The sequence below is a fragment of the Falco biarmicus genome, chromosome 4 (genome assembly GCF_023638135.1).
Source record: "Falco biarmicus isolate bFalBia1 chromosome 4, bFalBia1.pri, whole genome shotgun sequence".
NCBI lineage: Eukaryota > Metazoa > Chordata > Aves > Falconiformes > Falconidae > Falco > Falco biarmicus.
The window spans coordinates 77,440,739-77,465,624 of NC_079291.1; the positions used below are offsets into that span (position 1 = coordinate 77,440,739).

The following is a 24,886-nucleotide window of genomic DNA, read 5'->3' on the forward strand; positions in this document are numbered from 1 at the left end:
CGAAGGTCAAGTCATGTCATCTGCTGCTGTAACTAGTGTATGTGAATGGGAAGTGTTGAATGGGATTCAAGCAGTGTTTTGAGCAGATTTAACATTGCTGAAGAACTACACAGAAAACATGTGTTTCCATTCACACTTACCCAGGTGGCTCTGAAAGTTATTGAGGGCTTTTATGTATTTGATGTGTTACTCCTTTTGAATTATGTGATCATCAAGCTGCTGTATCCTTTATGCAGTCAGTTGACATGTATTAAAAAAAACCCAACAAACCAAAACCAAACAACAAAACAAAAAACCCCAGGGCCTTTGAAACAAATTATGCAGGTCACGATTTTCACGGGTGTGTGTACAGGCCATGTCTGAGGGGGGAGGCAGAGCAGGCTCTAACACGTTGTTCGGAGCCTTTGAGGACCGTGGTAGCTGACGGGGCTCGACTGCAGCCCCAGCCCACACCGGGCGGGTGCAAAGGCCGAGCAGCCGCCGCAGGTCCCCGTGCCAGCGAGCCCCCGCGCCCCCAGGCCCAGCCCCGCCGCCTGTTCTCGGCCCCACCGACTGACTCTTGACTCGATGCTTCGCGTCGTTTCGTTTTTCCCCTCGCGTCAACGTTAAACCAGACCCGGTGGCGCCGCCGGAGCTCCCCGCTGCTCCGGTCCCGCTCCCCTGGCCGTGCACCCGGCGGGAAAGCGCCCGCCCACCGCCCTGCCTCGGTCCTCCCGCACCACCGAGGGCCGGCACAGAGCGGCTGTGTGCCTTCCAGCCGCCGCCTCTCGATGGTGCGGGCGGAGCAGCCCTCCCCGTTTCCGGCGGGGCGCGCGCTCTTTCCGCCCGGGTGCGGCATGTGGCGGCGCAGGCAGGCAGCGCGCGGGGGGCGCGGCGCGCGGCGCCGCCTGCCCCGGTAGCGGGGCGCGGGCTGCGGGTGGCCGCCACCACAAGGTAAGTGCGCGGCGGGGCCTCCGGGCCCGGGTGGGGGGTGGCTCCTGCCCGAGCGCGGCGGTGAGGCCCGCGGGGGCTCAGGCGGCTTCGTTTTTCCTCAGGCGCGGGGCTGCGACCATGCTGCGGGGGGACGAGTTCATCAGCTCCCCGCCCAAGAAGACGGTGCGGTTCGGCGGGTCGCTGACGGACATCTTGCTCAAGTACGAGAAGGTGAGCGCGGCCCTGCGCCGCCGGCTGTCGGGGCTCTCCGGGGCTGGCGCGGCGCAGGTGCCTGGGGCGCCGTTCGGCGGGAGGGCTCCCTGCCCCTCGCACAAGGCTGTGCCTGAAACAGCAGGGAAAAACCGCTGGAAGCTGGTGCCAGGCGGCCGGCGTGGCGGTGCTGGTACCGAGCTTTCCCTGGTGAGTCAGAGCGAGGGACGCCCGGCTGGGTGCGCAGCCCCGGCGGGGCACGGCCGCGGGGGCCCGGGGGGCAGCGGTGTTACCGCCCGCTTCCGCCTCCTGCGGCTTCCTCGGCTTCTCCGTGTTCCTGCTCAGCAGTATCGGGTTGTCCAGACACGTGGATGACATTTGTGTATTTTGTTGGAAAACACAGGAGTGTTATTTATTTTTCTTTCCTCTGCTAGGGTGATACCACGGATTTTGAGTTGTTAAAGCATCAGCTGTCAGATCCAGACATAAAGGTAAGAGTTTGGGTGACATGAGGTCTGATGATTTAAAGTTTGTTAGAGTGTAACCATTAGACGAGTCATTCTGGTGCTTACCCAAATCCTTTGAATGTTTAGCTGCATTTAACAGTTTTTTGTTTTGTGGAAACGCCTAAATGGAAAAAACCCCAACGAACTGTCAATACGTGTATATATCTTATATGCAGGATCTTGATGAGTGCTTACTGACTCTGCTCTAGTGAGAAACTTTGATTTGTGACAGGGTCTTTGTTCTGTATGCTATCTTTCTAGGTCACTGGTGCTTGTTTTTACAGGTGCTTCTGTAGTTCAAACCATGGTTTCTGACTTTCACAGCTTTTAAGTTACATGAGTTTTTATCTTATGTTCTCACTAAATACTTGCTCAATTAGGCAGTAAGATACATGCATTTAGTCATACCAAGAAGTATTGTTTCACAGCTCTTCTGTATATCTGTGAATACCTGCTACGTTTGTTGTCCTGTTTTTTCTCTTCTTTTTTGTGCGTTCCTTTCAACAAAACCACAAAAGCCATGAGAAGAATGCTGCAGGAAGCATAATGCTATATGGAATTCCTTTTTCTTTTTAAAGAGGACACTTTGTAAAATACTTTGTTCTTATCAGGCCTTTTTGAGTGTACAGGCAAAACCACTGTAAAGTTTTCTGTGTAGATTTGCTACTGTTTCAGTATCTCTCTTATTTCAGGTCTTGAGTGTCCCCTCTGCTTAAACTAGAGCAAAAAGAAAAGACAATTAAGATGGAATGCCATTTGTTTTAAGTATGTTCTGTGTGAGTGAGGTCTCCATGCTTTGCTCAGTCTTAAGCCTTCCAGGCAGGCTGCTGGTGTAGGAGTTGGTATGCCTTTATTCTTGCATTTGAGAACTTTTGATTGGTGAGGACACAAACTTCAAAGAATTTCCTTGCATGTTAATGTGAAAATAATTTCTATTTACAAACTTAATCTTTGAATTCTAAGGATTTTTTTATTTTCTAGTAAAAAGCAGTACTGTTTACTGGAATAGTTACCTATTTTCTTCTGCTTATTTTAAGGATGTCCAGATCATTAATTGGCTGCATGAATTTCGAGCTTCCGTTGCGTATTTGACCAAAGAGCTTGAACAACTGGTCAGCATTTTGCTGGTAAATATGTTTGTTACATGGGAAGATTAAGAGTTTAATACTCCAGACATCTTTCTTTGACATCCTGGTTTTTGCTTACTTTCAGAAGCTGCCATGGTTGAGAAGAAGCCAAGAGGTAGTAGAAGAATATCTGGGTTTTCTTGGCAATCTAGTGTCAGCACAAACAGTCCACCTTAGGCCATGCCTTCGGATGATTGTATCACAGTTTGTCCCCGGTAAGTTACTTTTCTTTTACCTTTCTTTGTTTGCTTATCAAAAAGCCTTTCCTAGGTAAATTCTGTATAAATACAGCGTGACACAATTCGTTACTGGGTTGGAGTTTTTTCCCATTGATTACTTTCTTAACTTGGATAGCTGAATTGTGATACAGGTAGTTTTGTGAACCTAGATTTCAGAGGACATATTCTGGTTTGTAGTACAGACCCCATTTATGAAGGTGTCTTGGAAAGGGATGAACCATATAATGTTGTTACTAAAAAACCAAAAGCTGCAGTGAGGATCATGTGAGATGTTCTCAAGAACCTCTTAGTTCTGTGAATGAAGCAGTCGTCTTGATGAGCTTCAGTTGTCCAGTGTGTTTGATGTGGCCTTGAAACTAGTACTGGTGTGACTTGTACAATTTTGACACAATAATCTCACTTCTTGCTAGCTCGAATAACCATCACAGAAGACGATGTGGATATTTCAGATTCTGATGATGATGATGAAAGTGAGTATAAGGGAAGCATGGCTTATATATGCTGCTGTAATACCTTTACTAAAGAAGTATACAATGCATGTTGCTCCATTTTCACAAAATTAACCTAGCTGAGTTAATGTAAAACATTAAGAAACAGTATATCCTTGAATTCCCAAATTAAAGACTTTCTTGTACTCTGATCAGTGGTGTGGTGACCCACTCCTTGTTACTTTCGAAATGTTCCTGTCGGCGCAGTATCTATAGGAATAAGACTGAACACACAGGAAAACATTCATAGTCCTAGATTGTTTCCAAGTCAAAGAAAAGTTAGGAGTTTTTCATTTTCCATTTTATTTACCTCAATAAAACTAGGTAGTTTGGGGGATTCTTGACTTTTTTTGTTGTTTTTTGTTGTCTGCCTGGAGTAAGCTGAAATACACATTATTATACACTGAAATACTATAACAAAAATGCCACATAATTAGTGTGTTTGTTTATTGATAAGGCAAACAGCTAAATGTCTTTCAAGAATTTTATGTTTTCTTATTTTAAATGCTGGAATAAATTTCAGTTCTGCTTGTGACGACCTAAGTATTCTGCTGCTCACTTGTGACACCATTTGGATAAAAAAGCCTGCTACAGAAGCTTCATTAGCTGTTCTTTGGACTCTTGTGTAAATGAGGCATAATCTTTTAATAGATTTTATCTAGTTACAGACTTGGATTTAAAATATCTTCTAAATACTTGTGTATCTTAGAATAGATTTTGGGTTTCCAAATTTAGCGTTCAGTATGAGAATGAGTAACAACAATACCTGACCTTGTAGCTGGCAGCACGTTCAGAGTTTGACTGTGATGCCGTGAATTTTATTTGGAGTTACTTTTTGTGCTTATTTTGCTAGTAAGGCAGTTCAACTGAAAACAAGAAAAAAAATATTTTTTTTTGCAAATGCAATTTCCTTGGGAATCTTTAGAATGTTTAATTGATACGAACTGCTTTTGCTGGTTCCTGATTTAGTTTTCTGTAACCAAATGTATAAGAGTACTTTTTTCTTTCTCTAGACCTTTCTGAAAACTTTAATACATGTCACAGAGCATTGCAAACTGTTGCAAGATATGTTCCTTCGTAAGTATATGATCTCATGGAGTTTTTTACACCATTTCTTTGCAGATTTAAAGCTTGTGAACTGATGAATTACAATTTTTTACTGTTAATTGGAAGTATAATGCTTATTTTCATTGCATGATTTTTTTTCCTGATACTCACTAACTGGTGGAATGCTGTTTCCAATCATTATGAAATTTCCATAGGCATCAGTAGCTGAAAATCCTGTTAATAGAAAGTAGGAAAATTTGTTTTTATAGCAGCATATTTGAAGTGGTTTCTAATCCACAACAAATCCACAGTGAAAGTGCGCTGCTTATTATCTGTTGGGTGATCCCTACAAAACCAGATTTTACACAATTACTTACCTTAAAAGAAAGTTACTGTGAAATAAGCTTATTTCAGTCTGTCTTTAGAGTGCTGGAGTTTCAGTATTTGCTCTTGTAATAACCTGTAACTTTTGGGTTTGGTGGGGTTTTTTTGTTTGGTTGTTGTTTATGTTGTAGGACACCGCAGTTTCTCATGCCGATACTTGTGGAAAACTTTCCTTTCATTAATAAATCGGAGAGAACTCTGGTAAGAGCTGTGTATGTTTTTGTTTATTTGTTCACTTGTGGGTTTTTATGTATAAATATACTGTAGTACGACAACTGATTTGGTGGTGTTGAGTGCAGATTTTTGACTATATTGTTATTTTTGTATATGTGTGTGTGTGTCTGTTTAGTATAAGGTTGTCCGAGCATACTTAAGTTCCTTGTGCATAAGCATTATGCTAGTCTTTAATGACATAGCTGCATATCTTTTCCACAGGATTGCTTGCTTAATCAATGCACAAGATGGACCTCTTTGGCGATGAATCTCAGGGTTGTATAGTAAGGAGACGGTAGGATACCTGTCTCACTTTTTGTCAAAACTGGAAAGTATTTATGAGAACAACGTGAAATTTATGATAAGCAGACAGAAAGCAATGAATATTACAGGTGAAATCTAAGTTGCTGGTAGTGTAGGGTGTTAAGTTGTTTTATTTCATCTTTGGTATAGTGCTTATATGTGGTAAAAAACAAGTTGGAAACTTCTGACAGGTTACAGTTGTTGTGTGATCTTTATAGGTACTTGTTCCAACTTGATATGTTGACACATTATTTTACAGAAAGGCAGAGCCCTGCTCCACCAGCCAAGTTCAGTTGGAGCTGTAGTTCAAACTCGCCAGGTGCTGAAACCCCTCCAGAGTTCTTTGTATACTGTGCTAGTTTTTTCAATTTTTTTTAAAACCCAAGAACTTTGGCCATCAGTTCCCTGTGTGCAAAATGAGGGGGATAATAGCTCTTAGTGGTGTTACGGGATTATTTATTTAGCGGCTCAGTGAGGAGCAAGTTGTGAAAATATTTGTAACTGTGTTTTCAGGGTAAGATCCGAATGAAGTGTGATAAAAATGTGGTCCATGCATTTTTGCTAAATATTTCCAATTCATATATTCTCATAAACTAACACTATCCATTTTATGTACTGAGTGAGCGAGATAGCCTGTGGAAAAATCATATGTGTTCATGTAATTAAAGGTTGTGTTATAATGCATATACACAAAGAGACTATGGTGTACTTAAATGTGGCACTTCACCTACTTTTATATATTGACTTGTCAGTTTTGCTGTGCGAAAGTTGCAATGAGTTCTTTTGTGCGTGTGTGTATACATGGGTGGGCATAGGCACACTCACAGAACTTGTCTGTTAACCTGTTGTAGTTCTAATTAGAACTACTCTGAGGAGTCTTACCTGTGGAATTTAGAATTGTTGATACATTACAACATCCTGGAATGATGTTCAGTATCGCTTTAAGCGGTTCTACTAGAGCTGGTTCTAGATGTAACAAGGAATATGCTTGTCTTATTTTTCCTATAGAAAGTTTAGACATAAACTCCTATGGAAATTAATAACTTCCCATATAGAGTATTTATACTCATTCAATCTAGAAGTAGCTCGGAAAACTTGCATGGAAATAGTAGATCAAGAAGTTAATGATAACACAGCTTAACAATTGAAAGTTGATGTTTGGCTTATACATTAACTTAATCTAGATTGAATACAGTCTGTTAAAACCTATTTCTGGCTCTTTAGATAACAAATTAAGAAATTTGTTTTCTAAAAATCTGTGGCAGAAATTACAGAGTTTCTATTAACATTATTATAGATATCAATTAATTTTGTGTTGTAGGAATGTTATGTTCATAACTTGCTACGAGTTACGGTGTACCTTCCAACTCTGAGGCTTCGAATTCTGGAGCTTATTATTGAAAAGCTGTTAAAATTGGATGTAAGTTTGTTCTGTATCATTTTTTAAAGAAATTTGATGTTAGAATATGCAGAGGAGGAAATTACATATGCTTCAGTGTTAAACTCAACAACAGTAGTGCTCATGATTGTGAATATAAAACTAACCACACTTACACTCCCATTCTCAATCTGAAGATGTTCCCATACCTGAGGGTAACTGTTGGATGTATACTGGTGTACCCTGCGTGGAATCTCCATGCCAGAGTCAAAATAACTGTTTCATGGTCATCAGTGCTGATGTGCAGAGAATGTGCTTCTCTTTGTGTGGTTAAACGGTTTTATCATCCCTTTGAAGTAAAAGGTATTTACGTTCTTAAAAAAGACAGGAGGGTAGCATTGAAAATGATTTAAGTCTTTGTTTTGGAGCATATAACAGTCTGGGAAAGCTGATACTCTGAAGGTAACGTTTCAGGCTGTTTGGAGTGTATGTTTGTGTATTACATACACATAATTTCCCTCTAAAATATTCATTTAGTCAAGGACAAAATGTAGTCTAGAAATTACTCATGTTGTCATTTCTTACAAGGTTTCATATTATTGTCGCAGTCTTACAAAAATTGAATCTCTTGTTTGCAACTTTAGGTTAGTACTCCACACCAAGATATTGAAGATGCTGAAGAAACTGCGAATAACTCTGATAGTGAGGAAAAATCTACAGAGGAGGGACTTTTTGACATGGTTGGCTATCTTGTTTCACTTGAAGTTTTTGGTTTTTTTTAGTAAAATTCTCACTTTTGAGGTGGCTATGAAGTAAGATAGTGTAGAAATACATTATCGCTTCGTTACTGCACTGCCTACAGTTCTTGAAACCTGAATAGCTGTCAAATGATTAATGTGTTCTTTGGGTGTTGACTTTATTCATGTAAATACTCAGCATAAATGCAATGAATCAGTTTTGTTACGTAAAATCACAAGCAGCTATACATAAAGCTAATTAAGAATTCATGGCAGTTGGCTTAGTTTACAAAAAATTGCTTACAGTAAGCTGTATAATTAGATACCGCGTTTAACAAAAAAAAATACAAAACTTTAGCATAGACATTCAGTTTTACTTCTCCTGTAATTGCTGTCTTTATGATGTTGTGTATGCAGAAGGTGTCTGACTGCCATTTTATTTACTAGGAGGAAGATGAAGAAAGGAAAGGAAACAAAGTTGTCTCTTCCAGTAGTGAGAGAATGGCCCATCCGCTTGCAGAGCGCCTTGACATTTTGATGACCATCCTGTTTTCCTATATTAAAGATGTTTGCCACGTGGGTGGTAAGAACACTTGAACTACAACCACATTTATTGTTTTGCTAACAAGTAAGAAACACATAAGAGGAGTTCTTGCTTTCTGCTGCTGCAAGATAGAGCCCTCACTCTTTAGCAGCAGAATTCTGCCATCAGCAGGCTGTGTAGTTCACATTCCTGCCCCTGCCCACTTGTATTGGCAGAGGACGGGAACATACATTTATGACTTTAAAGGTTTGGTCTTCAGTTGGAGACATTCTGATTTTATAAACATGATACTCTATCCAAACTGTGGCATTACAGTTTATAAGGTTGAAGAGAGTTTTGTTTTTTTCATTTTGCTACAAAACTTGGGGGATTAAAATACTTTATGATTAACAACAGTGTTTTATCATTTGCTGTACTGTGTTGCTTTGTATATTAGAATTATGGATCCTCTCACTATCGCAAGGACTGGAAGTAGATTAAAACAACCAGCTACATGACTCAATTGGAATTGCTACAGCAAGGCTTTGTGTTGCAGGAAAAAACGTGAAAGAAATGTCTTACACTGGCATTTATTAGGGGTTTGAATTTCTTAATTTATATATTTAAACCAGTATATTTAGAAACCGTTTTGCTGTCTCTTCACGCAAGTCTAGTGATTAATTTCTTAGTGTTTTCTTCTGGCTCTTCTGAATTAACACATTATTGCAAAGTTTGCCTGTCTGCTAGTTTTATACACGTGTGCGCATGCATGCAGATAAACTCCCATGTACACAGCCATGAAAAGCTGTAGCAGTGATGGCCTAGAAGGTCTTCCTATAACTTTTTTTAGATGGCAGATAAGACTGGAAGTCAGCTTGACAGTGTTTCTTTAAATATTTCTTACTGGTTTGAAAAGATACAGATTCTACTTTTTCAACGTGAGGGCAGGAAAAACACCTGAAACGGCTCATTTTGTTCTGTTCTCTTTTTCTGTTGTGTAGGCAAGCTTGATATCAACAACACAAAGGATTTGTATCGGGATCTGGTTTCTGTGTTTGACACGCTCATTTTACCAACCCATGCTTCATGTCATGTACAGTATTTCATGTTTTACATCTGCAGCTTTAAATTGGTGAGTAGAGGCTGTTCTTAAAATAGTGTCTTCTGTCATTTCTGCATCCTTTTTTTTTGGCTTCGTTTACAAAAAAAAGTTGTTTTCTTCTGTAATTCTAGTCTGAAGATAGTATGTCAGGATTCGTTAGCATCTTTACTTTCTCTGTCATTCCTTTGTTCAAGTTTTTCTTTGTGGTTGTTCTTCCCATTTGTTAATACACTGCAAACAGAATCTAAGCTGGTGTGATGGAACTTGGCTAATGGACATCTTTTACAAAAATCAGTTGGGCTCTGGAACCCAAGATACAGTGCTCCAGCAAGTTTCTTCAGCATCCCAAAACTATCTTAAAGATACTGTGTCAGCTTTTCAATTCGAAAATTGTGTCTGCTGTTTGTTTCCCCGCCTCCATGTTCCTATCTCTCTCAACGAACTATTGTTCTTTCTTTTACCGTATATTAAAAAAAAACCCCATGCAGACTTTTTGCGTGACAGCAGCTAAAAATCGAGTTCAGCTAACATCTTGTTTCTGACAGTGATGAATAGTGAATGTGTTGGAAGGAAAATCAGAATGGGGCAAACTTCTTATGATTCTTTGCTAGAATACCGTCTCAGCCTACAGCAGCAGTCTGGTAATTTCCCGAGCAAAACTGATGTTCTTTTGTGGTAGCAGCCCATGATGAACAAATTCAATGAGAAACATCTCATGATATCTTGCTTTTTGTAGCGATGTGAATTTTTGACATCATGAATTTTTGTGGCAAAAATATCCACAATATAACCATTTAAGGTGAAGAATCACTTTTGTTTCTCTTAACTTGTCTTGCTCTTTCTATTAGGTGTGCCTGACCTCTTCTGCTACAAGAGATAGAGAAACACTTCACGTTCACCTCCTTATGCTCCTGTTTTTAAACACTTCTTGTGTATCTACTTTTGACTCTCTTTCCTAGCCTTCTGGTTCCATTTGCTTTCTATAGCTAAGTATAGAAAAAGACACAGAAAAGAGTGCTCTCCTATCATGCATAGGAGTAATTATTTACTACAGTTATAGGTAGAAGTTTGTGGTTTTTTTAATGGTTTAGTTATGGAAATTATGGTAATGGAGTATTAGGAATCTCTTACTTAAACAGTGGCATCAGCATTAACAGCTCATGATTTCTGTGTGTCTTGTTTCCAGGGGTTGGCTGAAGCATTTTTAGACCATCTTTGGAAAAAACTGCATGATCCAAACAATCCTTCAGTCATCAGGCAGACTGCTGGGAGTTATATTGGCAGCTTCTTGGCAAGAGCGAAATTTATTCCAGTTGTGTAAGTTGTTTTGCTATATGAGCAGAACCAAACAATTTATGATAATTGCTGAGGTTAAGTACAGAATTCACAGAATGCACGCACAGTGGTCTCTATTCCCACTGCATTGTCAATAAGCCTAAATCAATAGTCTTGTTTGTCCTTTCTGCAATACTGTTTCAGTGTTGTCTTGATGTTTCCAGGGAACTTTTGCATTTACAGGATGCAGGCTAATGATTGCTGAGATTCATGACTTGCTGTTTAAGGCTTCTCTTACCAAGAAATGCTGAGCATGGGTAGGTTGTCTTGACTTCAGGCAGTCATGGGTGCCCAGTAGAGCTGATTCTCAGAAGGACATACTATTAATGCCCTATGCTAAGCATTTTATGTAGACTCTGAGACAGGGAAGTCAAATGTTCTATTTTGATACAGAGGGATTAAAATACTTTAGCAGATGGGTGAAAATGTCATCTTTTGTATGTGCACATTCTCTATTTTTATGCCGGTTTGGGTGGCCTTGGTGACTTTTAATGTTTAATTGAATTTGATATTGGAATTACTTGTTGAATGTGGGAGGCATCTCTCTCTGTACTGTCGGTAGCCCAGGATTCTAATTGTTTACTGTGCGTTTTGCATGCAGCGTTCGTGGATTCATCCCTTCTGGTGTCTTGTGCTTTCACGGACTGGGTTTTCAGTGCTGTTAAAGGAGAAAGTTTGTAACAGAATCTCCTTTTTTTACAGTGAGATTTTCTTACTGATGTTTTTATAACCACTGAGATCCTTGAATACTTGTTTAACATCTTTTCAACACCATTTTGGGTGCTATTTTTACACCTTTTTTTGTTGTTTTTTTCCCTCCCTTCCATTATAGTACAGTAAAAGCATGTCTGGATCTTCTGGTGAACTGGATGCATAAATACATTGATAACCAGGATAAAGGGGCTAATGCTTACTGTGATGTGGCTGTTCACGGGCCATTTTATTCTACATGTCAGGCAGTGTTCTATACACTTATTTTCCGTCATAAGCAAATTTTGGATGGCAACTTAAGGAAAGGTGAGTATATCGGGTTTGAATGATATTGGGATTCATTTGCAAGTTTTACTGTTGATGTATTTTCTAACGGTTAGTTCAGTCAGGTATCTTCTGGCAAGTTTATGTTGTTGTGCTCTAAATAAAATGAGATGGCTTGTACACCTGTTCAGCTACCATGCTCGGTGATCTTTTTTTTTCTCCCCCACTGTTGAAAACAATACCAATGACTCCTCAGCATTGATACTTGGCTGTGCTTACTGAGCATGTTTGAATTCCAGTGTCCTGGTTTCAGCTGGGATAGGGTTAATTTTCTTCTTAGTAGTGGGTACAATGCTGTGTTTTGGATATAGTATGAGAATAATGGTGGTAACACTGATGTTTTAGTTGCTGCTATGTAGTGCTTGCTCTAAATCCGGGACTTTTCAAGTTTCCCATGCTCTGCCAGCGAGCAGGTGCACAAGAAGCTGGGAGGGAGCAGAGCCAGAACAGCTGAGCTGAACTAGCCAAAGGGACATTCCATACCATAGATCATGCTCAGTATATAAGCTGGGGGGAGTCAGCCAGGAGCCGCTGATCGCTGCTCAGGGACTGGCTGGGAATTGGGCAGCAAGTGGTGAGCAACTGTATTGTGCATCACTTAATTTCCTTCACAGACACACCCCTTGGATTTAATTCCTTTTGCTCTTTCTCCTTTTCATTACAGTTGTTTTTACTATTTCAATTACATTTATTTCAATTATTAAATTGTTCTTAACCCACGAATTTTACCTTTTTCTGATTCTTCTCCCCATCCCACCGGGGGCAAGGAGAGTAAGTGAGCAGCTGTGTGGTACTTAGTAGCCAGCAGGAGTTACACCACAACATCCAGCTGTATAAAACTAGTGTGAGCTTCAATTAATAATCTGGCTTGATGACTCTGCGGCTGTCAGTCCCTATAATGGGTGTGTAAGTGTAGTGGCTGTGTTAGAAGGATCCCTCAGCTATTGCAGGTTACCATTTTTGCAGTAGCTTTTCTGCTGAGTAAACTGTGGGCTAGATCTCTACTGTAAGAGAGCGCCCTGGGATATGCTTCTGTGGTGGTGTGCAGAGTGCGGGCTGGTCAGACTGGAAATTCTTAGAAATTAAGTTCAATTTCTGATACATAATCTATATTTGTCAATTGTTCTTATTTTCAAGGTCTGTCATATCTGCAGAGTTTAAATTTTGAGCGCATTGTCATGTGTCAGCTGAACCCCCTGAAGATTTGTATACCCTCTGTTGTGAATTTGTTTGCTGCCATTACCAGGTACCTACTCATTTATTTCAGTTTCAGCTTGATACAGGTCTGTGTGTGTATCTGAAAACAGCGCAGTACTTAAACCATGGGTTTTGTTAGGCACAGTATTGATATTGTCCAAGACTACTCATACAACACTGCCCATATTCTAGGTGGGATAAGTTTATTTCTGGTTGAGTTTAATGAAATCCTACAGTACTGTGAAACTGATTGCTTGGAGTGAAGTTTATAGGATTGTAGAGGAAGAGATAGGCTCCTTACGTTGTGACTATCTTAAAGACACCTACTACCAATTGAAAAATGGAAGATAGAAGTGATGTTTGTTAAAAAATAACCTTGTATTTTAATACCATCTGAAATTCTTGCTTTCGGTGTGCTGGAAATGCTTATATTTGCTTTATAACCTTTTTAAAGGAAATACCAGTTGGTGTTCTGCTACACAATTATTGAGAGGAACAATAGGCAGTTTATACCAGTTGTTCGGAGTGGCACTGGGGGTGACCTTGTGCAGACTTGCACCAATCCACTTGACAGTTTCTTCCCCTTTGATCCCTACGTGCTCAAAAGGTATAGTTTAAAAATGAACAACTTTTTTCTGCCTTGTAGAAAATAATGAACTGAAACTAAGAAACCGTCAGTGTTTCCACAGTTCATTTTCGTCCCTGATCTTTAGTACCTTTCATGTTGCATGTTTTAACCAGAAATTGTCAAAGGTTTGAGTTGAAATTTACCCCCACTGTGACAGATAGTGATGAAGAGGGAACAAGACCCAGTTTCCTGGCAGATCTAGTTGATATGTTTGGTGACTTTTCTTGTAGTTTTCCTTGTTTTAAGCAGTCTGAAAATACAGTGTTAGTATAATACATATTTTGTTGGAGCTGTGGTGGTGGTGTGTCTTTTTTTTTTTTTTTTTTTTTTTTTGGATTTTGGGTTTTTTGCACCTTGAGTGTATTCTTCATTGTAGACTTCAGTTTATTTAAAATACCTTGCTTTTTTAATGAATAGTGGATTATTTTCAACTTTTCAAAATTTCTAGCACTATGATGCTTTAATAAGTTTTTGATGTTAGAGGGTAACATTCTCTTTTTTTTTTTCCCTCTTTAAAAAAAAATGTCTCCACAGGAGGGAGACTTCTTAGAAGTAAAAATTATTACTATTAATAATTATATTGGCATGTAATAACTCAAATATACATATAGCATATATTTAATTACAAAAATATTTTAATAAATAATAAAATTATCCATCCAATATCCAGACATTTGGAAGAAAATTATGCTTGTTTGTGAGCGTAGCCTAGCTGTTAACAATACCCAGAAAGGAATTAGGAGACCTGACTCTATCAGAACTCCTCAAGCAAACAATTGTAATTTATACTTATCAACAAAATGTTGATAATATTCTTCATGTGATTAATTGGGGATTACATAGAGATTAACTGAATAGTTTGTAAAACCCTATAGAGGGTTTTACAATGCCAAGTATTTTATATTGTGTCATTAGAATTAAATACATATGACTTTTAGCAAATACCTTAACTCATGCTGTGTTTTAATTCCTCTCTCAGATCAAAGAAGACTATTGATCCTCTTTATCAGTTTTGGGAAGAGCTGAGTGCTGAAGATCTTGAGAATCTGAAGAAACCCATTAAAAAGGTAACCTTTTCTGATAAAAATGCAGTTCAGCTTTTGCCAAATCTTTACCAGCTACTTCTATTGCAGGATTGTTATTTTTTTTAGTAGACATGAATACACTAAACATTTGGGGGAAACTCTTATTGAAATTAGGAAGCTTTAGGGATTGGTCCATCCTTGCATTAAGAGCGCTTTTCCCCTCATCTGCAGAGGAGTTAGTTTGGCAGCACAGGACCACTGTGAATGTTTATGAACATTTAGAATGTGGACGTGCTGATGTCACTGGGAAATCCACTTTGTAGGTATGATTTAGTTCCCATAGTTCATAATGAGAGTAAATCCAATTCTCTTTACCATTCCAACTAGTCGTGACAATTCTAGCACAACCCAAATCCTAAATTATGCCATTCTGAAGCTCCTATGTAAACAAATTTAGCTTCTTGCAGCATGTCTATCTTATGTCAGGTTTTTGAGACCTTCAGATGGTGTGATTTTTATTTTTTTTTTCCTGCCTGTGACAGCATGTAAAAATAACTTTGCTTTGTAGCTTTAACTGGTAATTTGTAAACTTTCTTAGTGCATTTTGAAAAGCAAATTTGATTACTGCAACATTTCAGAATTTATTTTAGAAATACCCTTTTTAGTTTCAGCATTCGTTACTTCTATCAAATCTTAATAGAGACCTGGAGTATCTTTCTGCTCTCACTGATCCTTTTAAATTTATGCAGGGTACTTCTGAAGATGAAGATGATGACTTTTTGAAAGGAGAGACCCCTCAAAATGATGGCGTGGTTGGAGTTGCTGCAAATTCTTATGAGTCAAATACGCGGAGCCCAGTGAGCAGCATTGGCTCCCCTCCAGACTGTTATGTGCCATACCCTCAATGACATGGAGAATCAGAAGTGAAAAGGTTGAAAACTGTGTGCAATTTTTTGTTCTGTAAAGAGACTCTAGCTCAACTTTCCAAACTGGCAAATGTTTAAGTAACTAAATTTAAGAAAACAATTATTGTTTCTTAATCGTTGGATTTCTACAGATATGTTATGATAAAGTCATAAGTTGCTAGAAAAGCTTAGAGAATAAATAGGGTGATATTTTACAAATTTCACATTGAAATGGTTTTTATGACTTAGATGGATTTTTTTTATAGTTTTTCCTGGCTCTTAAAAACTTTGTGTACTAATTTTTCTGTACAAGGTTTTATATATTGGGGTGAAATTCTGGTCTTTCTTCCTATTGATATGTGTAGGGACCAGAATTCCATTGTCAGTATTTAAACTCTACTCTGGCTGGTTTTGAGTTGGTTTCAAAGTAGTGGTGTGACCCCACGATAGGGAAGCCATGAATCAGGTCTGACAGCGATTCTTTTGCACACATCTCTTAAGCTTTTCCTATCTGTAGAACAGTATTTGGTAAAGCCACTTGATAGCGGAAAGTGTTAACAGATGATAAGCGTTACTGCTCCTTGATTCTGTAGCTGACACGCAGCTGCCCCAGTGAAAGTGCAGACTTGTAAAAGTGGTGATTGTTGGAAGTGTTGAAAATGATGGAGTAGCTGAATGTATGATTTGTAGGTAAGTTTTCTTTGCGGTGTTTGTGAAGCACTCAAAGACAGGTATTTATTTTCAGGGTTTGAAGTTTATATGTGAATGGTGAAAATACAATCAATCAATCTTCCCTCAGAAAGGAAGTGATGGTGTCGCTGGTGTCCTTGTGTTGTCCGTGTGTCAGCATAGTTTCTCTGTGTAGGTTTCTTGTCATCTTTTCATGATTGCAAGCTTTTAGATTTGAGTAAGAATATAAACAGTAGAAAAAAATTAATGTTATCTGTGTAACATTTAGTTGAAAATTTTATGCATTTGGGACTAAACTCTAATTGCCCTTCTTTAGAATCTGAACTTGGAGGCTTTCAAGACAACATTTTTGTTCAGAGCCAATAAAGATTGTAAACAGTGCAATTCTTACAGCTTTGCAAAAAACCACATCCCTCTGGAGCTAAGGACTTCTCTGTGTAGTCTAGCGTCTTAGAGTTAAGGCGTTTGTTCTGAACAACTGCAAAAACCTGAGTTGTGGAGATGATACTGCAAAATGCATCAGTGGATCTGTTCATCACTGGATAAATTGAGACAGTTTTTGTTTTTAATTTTAGTCCTCTTTACTGTCAGTCCTGAGTAATAAACAATAGATTTCCATCCAAAATAATTGCATTCTTTTCTGGCATGGAAGAACCCTTCTCAGGTCAACAGCAAGGAACACGTTCTTTGGAAGCTGCTTTTCTCTGTTCTTTCATGTCTTTAGCAACGTAGTCAGCCACCCCTTAGAAAATGAGGCTGTGTGAAGCTTCCAAGTTGTGATGGCAGGTACGAGATTCAGCAGCTTCCACGACTTGTTAAATGCAAAAAAGGACACATGTAAGTGATGTGAAGTATAACATCAAAGAATATGCAGACATGTGACCTGCTCCAAACACGGGTTCTGTGGGAAGGCTGCGGTGTTTCTGTGACTCCGTGAGCTGCTCCTCTGCACCTTGGTGGTGCTTCTGTGCTTAGCGCAGGTGCAGGCGGGTGCGCTGGCAGGTGCTGGCATTTTGCGAGAGACTTTGTTGCGTAAATACTGACGGTGGGGAAAGGAACGGAACGCCTGAGGTGAGAAACACGATGAAGGAAGTGGCTGCCTGGGCTGTTTGGTGCAGGTGCAGCTGGGGGGCTGTGTGTGCGTGGGGGGAGCAGTTCCCCTCCGCTGCTTGCTCTTGGGCCTGTCCCCCAGGGCCAACGGCTGGGAAAACCTGCTCTTTAAGGGAAATCCGTCGTCCTTGGGCTTGTCTGGAAACTTGGTTCGGTGGGTGCTGGGGGAGGATGGATAGCGGCGCGGGTTTGCGTGCGCGTGCGGCCCGTTACCGTGCTTATTTCCAGAAGGATTTCTTACAACTGCGCGGGGGCAGCGCGGCAGGCGAGGGTGCCGCTGCCGCACGGCCGCGGGGCGGTGCCAGGCGCGCAGGCCGGGCCGGGCCGCAGGCGCCGCCCCCCGCAGAGCCCGCCCGGGCCGGGCCCCCGGCAGCGCCCGCTCCCCGCCGCCGCCTTTCCCAGCGCCCCGCGCGGCGGCGCCCGGCCCGGCCCGGCCCTGGGGGGGAAGCGCGGAGCCGCCGCCTCCCGCCGCGGGCCCGGGCGCTCCCCGAGATGCCGCTGCTGATCAACGGCGAGCGGATCGACCTGGCCCGGCCCACGGGCGACATGATCCGCGCCTACCCGTACCTCGAGGTGAGGAGGCGGCGCGAAGGGGCCCGCCGGTGGGGCCCGCCCTGCCCGGCGCGCTGTGCGGAGCGGCGGGGGTGCCCGGGGGGAGCCCGCTGCCTCGGCCGGCCAGGGCGGGTGGCGGAGCGGGGCGGCCCCGTGAGCGGGCTGAGGCGGGCCCGGGCCCGGGCTGAGGCGGGCAAGGCCCGTGGGGCGGCCCCGGGCACCGCCGCATTCCCCGCGTTGCGGTAACGGAGCCAGGGTTTGACTGAGGAGAAGGCGATGGATGTCCCCGGAGGGGAGCCGCGGGAAGCGCCCTGAGGCGACGGGTGGCTGGCTGGGGGGGAGCTGCGGGGCGGGCGGCTGGGTGCGTCGGCCGGGCTGGGCCGCCCCTTCCTGTGCGAAGTAACAAAAAGGAGCGATAAAATTCAAGAATGTAACTTCTAGGAAGGTATTGACCTCGCTTTCGGCATATAAATGTTGTAATCCTAAGGGCAGGCTGTGAGCCAGGATCGGCTGAGCAGAGCTGGTTGGGAAAATGTTTCTCATCAGAAGATGCTTCTTTATAGAAACTTGAGTTTTTGCAGAAAGCTGGTGCAAATGTGATCAAACTGTGCAGTGTTTTTGAGCCCCTGGATAGCAATCCACTGCCTGCCCAGCAGGGCTGTGACAGAGCACTGCGGTAGTCACAGCCCAGGAATCTAGGTTTTCCGTTTACTAAGCAAGCAAAAAAATAGCGATACTTTGATATGTGCTCAATAAACATGCTGGATTGTGGCACTAGAAAACTGAAACTTCAACGTTTTAAAAGTTCCCTGTCGTGATTAAACTTCCAAGATCAGCTCTGGTATTGTCTAATGTACTCTTTGCCAAGTCCTATTGCTTTTTTGCATACCTCCATTCTGTTGTCTATAAAGCAGGGAAAAGGAGTTTGTGTGTCTGTGGAACGGTGGGATTTAACGATTAACTAGATCGCTGGCAGGAAAGCAAAACATTCTCAAAATTCTAAATACTGCATAATATAAAATATGTATGTTTCTGCTTGACCTGGGTCCCTTTGCTCTTCAGAGGTGATGTTTCTGTCGAGTAATGGATGCACCTGAGAATTCAGCCACTGTAGTCTCTGTTATCATTTATCTTTAGGAAAAGGCAAAGCTTCTGCGAAGTCAGCCTGCTCGAATTGTGGAACCCAAAGGTCTTCTGTATGTCCAGCAGAGAGAGTTTGCAGTGACCACCCCTAAAGATGGTGTGTAGGAACATAAATATTTTTTTTCTTTGACTGAAGCAGTGATTGTGAACAAAGTTCTTACTGTGTTTCTCTCCTTTAAAATAGGTTCTGTTTCCATTCTTGGATCGGATGATGCAACTACCTGCCACATAGTTGTGCTCCGGCACACAGGTATCTTTAAAGGATGTTCGGAAAAAAATGTGTACCCCTGAAGTAATGAATTAGTACTGCATTATGCTGTATTAATAAAAACCCCTGCAATTATGTTTATATGAACTCGAATCTCAGACAGTCGCGTGATGTCTTTACTAAGTGACTTGTTCAAAGAGTTGGCTTGTTTAGTGTCAAGAGGTTCTACGTTTTGGTTGCTCAGTGAGTAGATCCTAAACTTGATCCACTCCGGTGGCCAGTGGGTAGTGGCAGCTGCAGGCCTTGGCTGTGTTCAGCAGCTTGGGCCTGCAGGGCTTGGTAATAGCAGAGGCAGAATTTGAATTTGTAGAAGTTGCCTGGATTTCTGACATTAGAGATGTTGCCTGGTCCTGGGTAAGAGGGCACCTGTGCCTTTCGCACAGGTTCTGGTGGTTGTGTAATGGGGCACACAAAGAGGTTATTGTCTCATTCAGTCAGCCCGTATGTTATGTCAGAGACTGCTGTCCTGAGAGGAAGCGAGGGGGTGGTGTACGTAGCTTTTATGCTACTATAGTAGTGTAAACTTACAAAATTCAATTACGGTAGCTAACAGCCTCCAACAATGTCATTCACTGTCTTCTCACGTTCTCCTCAGGCAGTGGAGCTACCTGCTTGACACACTGCGATGGATCAGACACGGAAGCTGAGGTGTCGCTCATCATGAGTTCAGTAAAATCTTTCTCTAACACTACAGGATATGGAAGGTCAGCTCTGCTCTCACTTCTTGTGTGCTGTTTTTCACAAAAGTCACTAGTTTGTAAGATGGGGAATTTTTATGTGATTTTATGGGGTTCAGAGAAGGTGATTGTGCAGGAAATATTTATTAATCGGGAACTACCTGTAAAGTGACAACAGTTTCCTTGATGAGTTTGAGGTAGTTCTTAGCACTGATTCGAAGCGTGGTTCTGTTCTGAATAGTGTGTCTGTAAAAGGCTGTTGTGAGGTTTTGTGTTTACTGTTTCCCAGTTAGCTTTTGTTTCAGATGTGTGAGATTTTCCAAAGAACTGGTTTTGGGTTTATGTTATATTTTTCCTTTTAGACCATTGGTCTTGTAAATTCCATTTGGGATCTGATAATCCATCTGGGATTTTTTGAAGTCCTGCATTTGAAAAAAAAAGCAAAATCCGGGGGTGGGGGTTGGGGTGGACAGTGGGAGGAAAAAAGCCTGAAACAGAATTTAGCAAACAAGGTTCTTTCTTGATGTGGAGATGTTTTCCCCTGTAGTTTGATAAGAACAAAAAGTCTATGAACTTAGAAAATACGGTCTCTGAAAATTCATGATTTGTCAGGATCTGTCTTTACATAGACACTTCTCAGAGAAGAACCCTGCTGTATGGTCCAGAATAGTTGTGATGGGGTCACAGGAGCAAAAATCCTCATGTTTAATTAACCTTTTCTTGGGAACTGAAAGGTGGTTACTTAGTTCAGTCCAAACCAGCAGTGCCGACCGTTGGAGATACCACTGGGTTGGGTAGAATTGCATGCATGTAATGTCTCTTAAAGTTTCTAATCTGTGCTATTTCCTGGGTGATCCCTGAAACGTTCAGAATGGAATGACTGTAACCTGCCATGTAATGCAAACCAACTTGGTGCATGCGACTGGAAAAGCGAGGCTTCTCTTAATGATTGCTTTGCAGTTTGGGCTGGGGATTATTTTGTAAAGCTATTCACTTTGGGATGTCTTTTTAATTGCTGTTTCCTGTTATTCCATCTCTGTTAGGCTGGAAGTGCACCTAGTTGGAGGTTTCAATGATGATAGGCAGTTATCACAAAAACTTACTAATCAGCTTCTTAGTAAGTTCACATTTTTTCCACTCTCATGTCCAAAAAAAAATAGTTCTGACTGGATTTGGGTAAAGCTTGTTTGTAATCTGAGCCCCCTGACATTTAATGGAAAGAAATCTGGCTTCATTTTGAAGGATGTTTTCTCTACCTGAGAACAGGGTGTGGAGAAGGGTTGGGCTTCTGAGGCTCACATATGGCCAGTACGTGGGATGGAGGGTCTACACTTGTAATTTCTTCCTGGCTTATATTCTAGCGTGTAGAACTGGGGTGCAGTTTAGCTGGGCTCAACTCCTGGCTCTGCTGCCGATAGCTATGTGATCTTGGTCAAGTGTTGTCACTGTCTAAACCTATACATGTGGGTGACTTCATTAGTTACTATTAATTTTGTGCCTTAATGTGATGAGGTAAAATCTAATTATTGTTTGGAATTGTCTGATGAAAGATGCTAAGCCTGTTCATAAAGTCTGTAGTCCAGAGGAGTGATTGCAGTGCTTTACAAACAAATTGGAAATGTAAAGTACCTGCTCACCTGTAAGCGTATGTCAGGATTGGAGGGAGGTGGCCAAGGGGATAAAGTAAAAAGAAAACAGACCCAGCAAAGGTCCTGGGGTGCACCCTCGTGGCCATTGCACCTAGTGATTCCTGTTATTTGTGTTGTATGTTGTGTGAGGGTTCTGTACAGAATAAAGTATTTTGGGTAATTTATTTTTTCAACCTTCTGATTTTCACGCATCAAGTTACAATTTGAAACAATAATGCTGTATTGCTGTTAGAACTTCGAAAAAAAGAGATTTTTTTTCTAGTGTGTGGGATGGTAAAAAACAGAATTAATTTATAGCTAATAAAAGTCTGGATTTGCTTACTTTATATGTAATGGTTTAGGTAAACACGAAATAGAAGCTGTTAAATGTATAGTGAACTAAAGCAGAACTGGTGTGCTGCTAGAGCTAAACCGGTGTCAATAAAAAGAGCTGTGGCACAATGCCTTTTTTTTTTTTTTTTTTAAAAGCACGTTTTTGCTATGACAGATGGCTACTCTGTAAATTTCTGTTTAGTAGCTGTGGCTTTAATTTTATAAGTCAGTTTGAAGCAAATCTGCAAAATGCTGTTTGCTCTGTTGCCTTATCTAGGAACAGTGCATTAGGTATCTCTGCCCATCTATGCTGCAGTGCGCAGCACTGGTAATGCCCCCTCGTCTATATACAGCACCTGCTTTGCCACCAGTCAGTCTTATACATTGCTGCTGTCGTTGTTGCTGTAGGAGCATTTGATGTCCAACCGGATGATGTTCATTTAGTGACTTTCTGCGTAACAGGTAAGAAAATGTTTCCTTAGTTTTTGAAGTATCTTTAGCCACTGAAATCAAAGTGCAGGGGTCTTTCACACGTGGCACTTTTAGCTGTCCTGCGAGAAAGAACAGTGCAAGTCTTCCATCGTGGTTTGTAATTCTTAGTTTTACTGCTGGTAGTGTCTGTGGTGATGGCAAATAGTGCGCTGAGGGTGCTGCTGAAATACAACTGACAGTAGAACCACCTGGGATCACTACCAGGTTATTTTGCCACATTTGTCCCATGAAAAGAGGGGTATGTATCCATGAAAGATATCCATGTGTACTTACGAATATCTTGAGGCAACTGAGAAAGGCACTCACAGGCCTTTGACCTGCCGGGTTGTCAGACCTGCCTCCCTGCAGGTCCAAATGAATTGATAAATCACTTGGTTCATAGTGCAGGATGTCACGTAAAGGAAGAATTGATTTCCTTTTCTTCATATTGTGTTCAGGTCGTATTTCCATCATCTTTGTGCTTCAGTGCTGTTGGTGACTTACAGCTCTGAAACTTGGCATCCCTGTGGCTTTGGATTGTGTTTTTCCCTGTGAATTGCCCGTGCAGGCAGCGGAGCGGCAGCTGGCTGGCGCTGCCTGTGCTGTTAGGAGATAAGAGCGCTGCTCCAGGCCCCCAGCATATTGTTACTGACCTCTACCTTCTCTTCCTTATTTCTTTTAGGCTTCTTTGGGTGTTATTTCTGTCTTTAAGCAATATCAGATATGTTCTTCTAACACACAACTAGATAAAACACTGCTGAGAAAAACATTCAGAGCCTTACAAGTTTGACTTCTTTTTTCTTACAGAACTCAATGACAGAGAAGAAAAGGATATTCACTTTCCAATCATTTACGGAATAGGTGAGTTACAAAAGAATAACGGAGTTCTAATTTAACTGGATTGCTTTTCAGATTCCAATAGTAAGTGGGCTGCTTTTAATGAGAAGGTAAAGCCTGTCCTGTAAGTTAAGCGCTGCTGTTGGAGGCGTAGGTAGAAATACACGTTTTCTTCTGGTACCACACTTAGGGAGCTGCACACGTGGAATTGGCTGTGTATAAATGCGAGCAGATTTTAGCTGTACTTAGGATTTTGTCAGGATCGAGCTACTGTTAGTATTCAACCTTCTTTTCGTTGTTTATTATGTTTTTTCTAATAAAAGTATCTCTGAAAAATGTTCTTCTGAAACATTGAAATGCTGCCAAAGCAAAATAAGTAGAAAATACGGTATCACAGGCTCAGGGGTTCGTGGTACTGCGAAATACAAGAATAGTATTGACGGGCGCCAAGTCCCTGCAGCGTAGTAGTGTTGGGCACATGGTCATTTTAAACAAGCGTTTTCTAAGAATTAATTGCTGCTTTATTTAAATGATTTCCTGCCAGCTGTGAATGTTAAAACAGCAGAGATTTTCCCTGCAACCTTCCCAGAAAAAGGACCGGATGAGGATTTGCGTTCAGCCCATGTTTTAACAGGAGCATCAGTGAGTAAAAATAACAGGGGTGAAAAAGGGTGTTTTTGCTGGAAGGGGAGTCCATCTGGGGGCGATGAAATGTCAAAAGTTTGAGGGGGCGGGGGGGGGAAATACTTTGGTAGCATTCCATCTGTAAGGAACAAATGAGAAGGTGGAAGAGCAGAGGCAAAGGGCAACAGTGGAGATCAAACCGCTCCTGCCGCGGTCAGCCTCACCTGGAAGTACAGCTCTTCCACCTGCTGGTGCCAGCCCTGCGCTGTCGGCGGGGTACCTTACGTAAGGAGATTCAGGTCATGGGCATAATCCCGGCAGGATCTTTCAGTTCTGGGTTTGTTGTTACAGTTTCATTTGTCAGAATAATTGGTTAACCTTAACGCAACAGGCGCGAAGCAGAGCCGAGTTGGCAGGCGGCGTGTCTGAGAGAGAAGCTGCAGCTTAAGGCCTTCCAGATGAAGGGAATTTGCTGTCTGTCATCGGTGTAAGCATTCTCTAACTCTTAAGGCTCCCCGTGTCGTTACAGCTGACTAATATTTATGATACAAAGAAGGAACAACTCCATATTGGGCCTTATTTCTGGAGGCCTTTCCCACATGTGGATTTCTGGCTGGAACAAGATGATAAACAGATTTTACAGGTACCTGAAACTGACTTTTTTTTTTCCCTTCTAGCTGTGTAGAGAGTGTGGTATGGTCTGTCAAAACTTTTCCCAGTGTGCTGCTGGGGAGGGTGGGAAATAAGATTATTAAAAAGCAGAATAATTGAGAAGTTTGTTTTCTGAATATCAATATCTTGTTGAATATGAGTATCTTGTTTTTCAGAATCTTTCCACATCGCCCCTGGCTGAGCCACCCCACTTTGTTTCCCACATTAGGTCTACATTAACATTTTTAAAAGAACATCCTTTTCCATCTCGCTCCCTGTTTCCTGACAGGAAACCCCGCATCTACAAGAAAAATGAAGAAGGGTTGTGGGAACAGGTTTGTTCTGACAAGATCTAACCTGGCACCAAAGATCACAACTGCTTTAGGGAAGTAGTCTTGCAAGAAAAGCAATTTTTTCCAAAAAGCATATTGCTGGTCACAAATACCATCCTTCCCCTGCTTTTCAAAATAAAATATTTTGACAGAAGTAACTTGCTTTTTCTGTATTACTTTGATCTAGGAATCACTGCTACTTTGAAGTAAGAATTTGGCTTTGTTTATGTTCTGTTGCTCCAGTGCAGGGATTTGATCGGCACAGGTAAAGAGAAG

At 41.5% G+C, this 24,886-nt stretch overlaps 2 protein-coding genes across 3 annotated transcripts; both read left to right on the forward strand.

Annotated features, from left to right (window-relative positions):
• The first annotated feature begins 775 nt into the window (after nt 1–775).
• Nucleotides 776–16,394, forward strand: RRN3 (RRN3 homolog, RNA polymerase I transcription factor). Of its 2 annotated transcripts, XM_056337210.1 has the most exons (18): nt 776–933; nt 1,035–1,143; nt 1,557–1,613; nt 2,666–2,755; nt 2,841–2,970; nt 3,405–3,464; nt 4,496–4,559; nt 5,045–5,114; nt 6,751–6,849; nt 7,452–7,547; nt 7,992–8,127; nt 9,069–9,199; nt 10,356–10,486; nt 11,337–11,521; nt 12,677–12,785; nt 13,191–13,343; nt 14,344–14,431; nt 15,139–16,394. In XM_056337210.1, the coding sequence occupies exons 2-18, from the start codon at nt 1,051–1,053 to the stop codon at nt 15,295–15,297; spliced, it is 1,851 nt and encodes a 616-aa protein (XP_056193185.1). In that variant the 5' UTR covers nt 776–933; nt 1,035–1,050; the 3' UTR covers nt 15,298–16,394. The 2 variants fall into 2 exon arrangements, with proteins under 2 accessions (XP_056193185.1, XP_056193186.1); XM_056337211.1 differs by lacking the exon at nt 13,191–13,343.
• Nucleotides 16,395–17,447: 1,053 nt separating this feature from the next.
• On the forward strand, nt 17,448–24,768 carry NTAN1 (N-terminal asparagine amidase). Its single transcript, XM_056337212.1, has 10 exons — nt 17,448–17,667; nt 18,784–18,886; nt 18,974–19,039; nt 19,653–19,761; nt 20,778–20,851; nt 22,104–22,157; nt 22,974–23,027; nt 23,548–23,645; nt 24,157–24,270; nt 24,455–24,768. Exons 1-10 carry the CDS (start codon nt 17,587–17,589, stop codon nt 24,632–24,634), a joined length of 933 nt encoding a protein of 310 aa, XP_056193187.1. The 5' UTR covers nt 17,448–17,586; the 3' UTR covers nt 24,635–24,768.
• Nucleotides 24,769–24,886: the final 118 nt, after the last annotated feature.

Excerpts from the sequence above, each read along its gene's own strand:
- RRN3 (XM_056337210.1), top strand. The coding sequence starts at position 1,051 with ATGCTGCGGGGGGACGAGTTCATCAGCTCCCCGCCCAAGAAGACGGTG. Across the intron at positions 6,850-7,451 it reads AAAAGCTGTTAAAATTGGAT|GTTAGTACTCCACACCAAGA; the intron begins GTAAGTTTGTTC and ends TTGCAACTTTAG. Across the intron at positions 7,548-7,991 it reads AGGAGGGACTTTTTGACATG|GAGGAAGATGAAGAAAGGAA; the intron begins GTTGGCTATCTT and ends TTTATTTACTAG.
- NTAN1 (XM_056337212.1), top strand. The coding sequence starts at position 17,587 with ATGCCGCTGCTGATCAACGGCGAGCGGATCGACCTGGCCCGGCCCACG. Across the intron at positions 18,887-18,973 it reads AGTGACCACCCCTAAAGATG|GTTCTGTTTCCATTCTTGGA; the intron begins GTGTGTAGGAAC and ends CCTTTAAAATAG. Across the intron at positions 24,271-24,454 it reads ATGATAAACAGATTTTACAG|AATCTTTCCACATCGCCCCT; the intron begins GTACCTGAAACT and ends CTTGTTTTTCAG.